Here is a 6,522-nt window from a genome sequence, read left to right on the forward strand (position 1 = left end):
CACAGGGGCAGAAAGAAGTGCAGCTGGTTAATCTTTTACTAAACACTCTGGTAATTTATTATGTGGCAGTCGGTGGTAGAAAAAAATGATTCGGGAGTCATAACATGAGCCACCATTTGGCAGACCAATGGAAATGAACCACAACTACTAACTAAAGTACTCTTTCATACGTAAAATACACAGAAGCATCTGAGTTACTACAAATAAAAAGTATTTGTAGTAACTATTGTCTCGATGTGTAGTTTCAGTCATGAGAATGTGAGACTTTCTTGTGTGGCTCTACTGTGCACACAGTATAAAAACAAACAAAGAGTTTCATTAAAAGATACAATCGTATCTTGTGTAGCTGCTGTTGCGACAGCTAACGTCCAAAGCTCTGTCTACAGATCAAGTCAGGGTTGGATTCCAGTCTGTGGATCACTCAGCTCATGTATCAGGATAATGAATGGACTGTTTGAAGAGTCTAACGTGATTCAATCCAATATAACTGCATGTTTTTGACACTTTTCCCAATTAAATGCAATAGTTTATCATGGGAATTGATCCATTATGAAATAAACCAAGGACACATTTTAACAAGGCCCTGTGGACCAAGGACAGAAATCAATATTGGGGCAGACTCTGCAGACCAACTCAAACGATTTTTTATGGGTTTGTCTACACAATTTACAGACAGACTGATCACCTGAACAGATCTTAAGCCATGTTCTGAATATATTTACAACTTTTATATCTTTATAAGTGCTCTTTGATCCACCAGAGTTCTACCTCCATAACATACTCCCCACTGACTTCTTTATGATGATTTGAGAGGCTGAAACACTCTGCAGCCTCTTGCAACCTTTTAGTCTACTACAAACTGGAAGATTAAAAAAAAGAAACTTCCTGCTCTGTGGAAACTGCATAAAGTAGAAGCGAGCAAGGTTAACAAACATACACACAAAGAGAGACACACACAAACACTGACAGGTGCATGCCAGGAAGTTCAGCAATGCAAGAGACAGAGGAAAGAAGTAAAACATTTACCAAGTGTCGTGATTAATTTACTCTTCTGAAACGTCAGCACATGACACTAGGCATGAAACTTCACGGAATGTCACTAAAAACCTGACCAGTCTGTAAGAGTATTTAACCTTTAACATGTGTCGTTGGAAAAAAACAATTTCTATAGGTTTTATCTGAACTAAACATAGACAAATGAGCAGTATAGCTATTCCTAATCCCAAACTAGCTTACTGGAGCAATTTAGTGATTGAACATACAACCTGCTGTGATAACCCCCCCCCCCAAAAAAAAACAACTATGTCGTTTCATAGTGTAGGTGTTAGCACGGCTGCCTTGCAAGCAAAAAGCAGAGAGTCTTGGGTTTCGATTCCCAGAGGGACCACCTAACGACACCTCCCCCACCTGTAAGTCGCTTTGGATAAAAGTGTCTGCTCAAGGCATAAATGTAAAGGTATAATTGTACAAACCACAAGTATTTTTATTGTACACTGCAGATAGAATAGAATCTGATTGATGGTTTACAAATTTTTGTGCACCTTTGTTGACTAAAGTATTGTATTGATGGCATCACACAACTGCCAAGAAAGACTCGTCACTCTGAAGAATCACTTTCAACTTGTTCTGTTATCAGGAGATTCGGGGCGACGTGGTACGATTACTAGAAGCTTCTGGAGTCAGACGGTAGTCTTAACGCTGCGCCCATCACTTTAAAGTTATCAAAACTGTTTCCTGATGATACAAACAGTATGACAGCTGCAGAGAAAAATTTCTGTGCTTATTTTAAAAAAAGTAAACACATTTTTTGGTGAGTGGGAGAAAGCTTAAAAAAAACAAAAACTCAAAGGTCCATTTTGGAAAGTTGCACTAAGTCAACATTGCACTAATATCAAAAATACTCCCTAAAACAAAAAGGTCAGGAGGTTGAAATGATGCCATGTTTGGTTTAAATACACCACCAGAAATGTTCAACAGCCAATTTGACTGAAACTTTTTTATATGTTGATAATTTTTTTTTAATTTCATTAAAAAAATAGCAACTAAGAAGCTAAATTTGCTACCGAGGCTAAAGATTATCTTTAGTACGGACTAGGGATGGCTCGATACAACTTTTTCATGTCCGACAGCAATACCGCAACTTGAAGTGTCAATCAGATAGATTATTTTCTCTTCCAGCATGCCGTGGGCTGTTGCTGCTGAGGCGATAGTGTCTCTGTTTATTTCATGGAGCACAAAGTTAAGTTTTTTTCGATGTTGCATCCTTAAATTTTGACCATTATCAGACCAATAGCAGTCCTGACTAGTGGATCAAGCCGTCCCTAGTATGGACTGTGTTGTTATATTGATAGAATCTACAAATATATTAGAAGGATATTGAAGAGTTTAGTCCTACGCCTACTTTTGGTGATACTGTAATGCTTCATCATTTTGGTAATAAAAGGTGTTTGTAAAGACAGAAGTTCAATGGATGTCGATGATGCATTTTTTTTCCTATTTTCCTCATTTTGAGTAAATTACGGCATCATAAATGCACACCACTACAGTATCTAAAAGATGGGCTCCTTTCAATTTAGAGAATTAAAAAATGACTTCCTAAAATATTTTGATGACTTTGTTGTTGTTATATAATATTGGCAGACAGTGGATTCTTTGTCTATCAGGAATTACAGACACTTTACACTGGTTTGCAGCCAACACAATCATATCAGCCAAAATGTCTTTGTGTTGGTGAAAAAAAAAAAAAAACGCTTTTTCTTTTACTTAAGGGCAAAAAAGCAAAACTATTCCTCCAACAGCCACAAGGCACATTCAGTACACACACACAAAAACACACTCACACACACACAATGCTGTCACCATGTCTGCTGAAATCCGTGGCCTTTTCATCTTAATGGGAACTGTCTGCTTCAGTAGTGTTTTTTAATTAAATGTTCTTGGTTCAAAACTAGTTTTAAGAGGAAAACATAGAGTTGAATTCTGCTTCTCTATTGTACTCATTTGTCACCTTTCTTTGTCTTACGCAATAATAAATTTGGATATAACTGTACCCCAGCCCATTGCCAAGAAAAAAAAAATCCTATGATTAAAAGTATTTTTAATGGGCAACATTAAAGGTGAGCTGTTCAAAAATGTAAATACTCCTCCGTGACAATCTTGCAGTTACGACTGTAGTCATAAGAGTAATAAAAGTGATGTTTTTGAAGTAAATAATTGATGTAGCAACAACACCACAGAGTTGTGGTTTTGAATGAAAAACTAAGTTTGTAAAGGTTCACACTTTCCGGCAGGAGAAGCATCTACTAAATTTCACCTGCCTCCAACACCAGTGCACCGTGGGGGCTGGTGTTGTTGTGATGACTGTGGGCCGGGAAGACGAGCCTTCACTAAAAAAAAGGACTCATTTATCCTGTTTCTACAGTGACAAAGCAGTCCTGCAGGTTTCACCTTCACCTCTCCTCCCAGCCCTTAAGCAGCCAAACTCTAGCTGAGCATGCTCATTGCATCACGCTTCACTTCCTTCTAACAGGAAGTTGCATTCATTCATTCATTTACAAGTATGTCAGGCCAAACCATGTGGACAAATGAATGGACACCGGATGAGAAAAGGAAGATTTAGTAGATTTCCTAAACAAGTCAAAGACACAGCAAAAACACCAACTAGCCACACACACCGGCTGATTACCTGCAACAAGTTCTGTTAAGATGATTCTAATATCAGTCATCATGAAATATTAAGATCAAAAATGTCGTCTTAAGTAAACAAACTGCCAAAATAAATACAACAGGTTTGTAACAAGAGACGGTAAGGAATATTTTTAGGTACTTATGAGGATTCTAGTTACAACAAAGAGTTTTGTGCTTACTGGTCTTACTCTCAGGCCTGCGACAGAATAAATAAATATATATATGTATGATTAAGGCAAATATTGCTGATCATGCAGATGATCCTGATCAAAATCGTTTAATACTGTAGTTTTTCAAATCAATTACTCTGAAGGTGATTGGAAATACAGTATTTCTATGTCACTTTTGAGCCTACGACTCACTGCACAATCTCCAGTGTGTCTGACTGCTGACAGTCAGGTCATTATGAAATACAACTGCTCCAAATGTGAACAGTGTCACTACTTGTCCAAATGTTTGCATGTCCCTCCACTATGACAGTACTAACTACGGCCTACATTCAGCTCGCACATAATCGGCTTACCAGGTTGAACACGGTCTCCACTATGTCTCTGCTGGAAACTTCTCCAACTTCCACTAGGCCGGTGAGCACGGCAAATTTCATCCTGATCCCCCTGATGGGTACTCCGGGGTTGTGCGCCATGGCGCCCGGTTTCCCGTCCTTTCCTTCGGCTGGCTGCAGCGCTGCGCCCGTTGCCGTTTCCTCGGAAGCCATTACTAAGAATGGGAGGAGATGAAGAAGCGGCAGGGCAGGTGGTGCTCACAGGTAAGGCACCTGTTCACCTCTAACGGCAACAGAGGAGCCCCGGGTCGGAGGCAAAAGCGGGATCTATGTCCCCTTCAGCTGTGTTGTTGACAAGCCGAACGTTTGGCTCCCCATCCAAAAAACTGTTGTGTCCTCGAAAAATGGGGGAATAAAACACGTCGTTTGAATATATTCAGTCCTGCACAGCGTGGAAATGTCAACGGCTTCACTTCATACTTCCCACTCCGTAACTTGATACCGCACAAATGGATTAATGTCGTTTAAAAAAAGCAGAGGGGAAGTGTGCCGCAGGTAAGCAGAGGAGGCTGCAGGTGAACGGCGTCACCCTTTTTCTCCTCTGCTCGGTCCAGTGGAAAAAACAAAGAGAGGAAGACTTTTTTTAAATCCCCCACCGAAACAGTGGAAGTTGTTGCTATTGTGACTGACTCCACACAGTTGACAGGTACAGAGCGTCTGGCAGAGGCAGAAAACTCGCTCACAGCAGAGGAAGGTAAGTCCGTCAGCGGCTCCAGCTCCGGCAGAAGTCGCTAAAGACCGCAGCTCCGCTCTGTCCTCCCCCTGCAGACTCCAGAGACTTGGTGAAATGTCAGCGTTGAGCCAGTTGTGCTGTTTTCTCTTCCTGATTTACCCCGGCAGCTTTCGCTCGCCTCCGCCATGACAGTCAGGCTTCCAGTGAACAGCGCATGCGCACTTGAGAGCTGAGGTTATTGAGCTCAGTGGCAGGTGTGCACTTCAGGTGACCGTTCAGGAAGACACGGGGGGCCATTTTTGTTAATCGGTGGGCGCTCAGTTCTGCTTCTGGCGTCAAAGTGTATGAACAACACTAATGGTTGATTTCATCATCCTATTATGATGAATACGGTCAAAGTTTCCTCGCTACCCAGGAATTTATAGAAAAGAGGCAGAAACACAAACCTAAACGGATGTTAAACGCCACACAACAAAGCAGGAGTGAATAGAAAAAGAAGGAAGTAATGGAACGTTCCAGATTTCAACTGCCGTAAAATGTGCAGAACAAACGGTAAAGAAACAAGACAGCCTATTGAGACTTGTTTTTTATCTAAACAATTTCTTGATAGGAGAAAAATACAAACAACGAATTAAAATATGGTATTTTTATAGCATAAAATAGGAATTTTTTTTTACAAATGCTATAAAATACAAAGAATATTAAAAGGTAAAAAATGTACAATTTTATATTCAGAAGAAGCATTTTTAAATGACAACAACTTCCTGATTATAATTAATAAAAACTCAATGCAAAGGTCTTCTGTTGTTCTTGTTTGCTGAAGAAGAAAGAACAAGTAAAGACGTCTCACACAGTAAATACATACATGACTGAAGCGGAGGCTCATTTAATCGTAATCTAAAAAGGTGTACTTCCAGTAATGATTGGTTACACCGTACATATATGAATACTTAAATAGGTTTTAAAAAGAATGACACAAGAGAAAGATGAAGCCTGTGATTGCATTCAGCAAAAATGCATTCAGTTACATTGGTAACAGCCAGATTGACCTGTTTCAAAAGCCTCGAGGAAAATGGATCACTGGGCCACTATTTTCACTCTCAACTCCCATCACACATGACAATGGGAGCAAAGTCACTATAAACCAGTTCTACTTCTTATACGTGTACTGTGGGGATTGCTAAACAGACATTCTTGGTGGAGATCCTGGATGCCTAAGGGGTTGGAGCATCTGTCTTGGCCATTTGTTGCCTGGAGTCAAGTACACAAAACAACTAATACCTCAAATGACCAAGATCAATACTGCACTTGAACTAATCTACTCTGTATTCTGGGTATTTTTGGATTGACGGAGGATTCCAACCAATCCATGCACACCATGAGGAGATGTGACAGAACCAACACCCCATGGATGAGAAGCATTCGTTTCAATAACATAATGTATTTGGGCTACATGAAGACAGAACCTGCCAAATACAAAAATGACAATATTCATATGTGTTTTCTAACTTTTCCGCTCACATTAGTGCCTCCATATTAGCCATGCAGTACGAAAGCTTTAAAATCACGAGTGTTGTTGTCACAGAGGCAGCTGATGTCA

General features: G+C 40.0%; 1 protein-coding gene across 1 annotated transcript in view; it reads right to left on the bottom strand.

The window, feature by feature from the left end:
- Positions 1-5,442, bottom strand: part of lrba (LPS-responsive vesicle trafficking, beach and anchor containing) — a 166,576-nt gene extending 161,134 nt beyond the window's left edge. Inside the window, exon 1 of the mRNA XM_017035168.2 lies at positions 4,211-5,442. Within this exon, the coding sequence (XP_016890657.1) occupies positions 4,211-4,402 (192 nt within the window). The 5' untranslated portion in view covers positions 4,403-5,442. The remainder of the gene's footprint in view (positions 1-4,210) is intronic.
- Positions 5,443-6,522: the final 1,080 nt, after the last annotated feature.

Source organism: Cynoglossus semilaevis, chromosome 9, assembly GCF_000523025.1.
Source record: "Cynoglossus semilaevis isolate Cse_v1.0 chromosome 9, Cse_v1.0, whole genome shotgun sequence".
In the NCBI taxonomy this organism is placed as follows: domain Eukaryota; kingdom Metazoa; phylum Chordata; class Actinopteri; order Pleuronectiformes; family Cynoglossidae; genus Cynoglossus; species Cynoglossus semilaevis.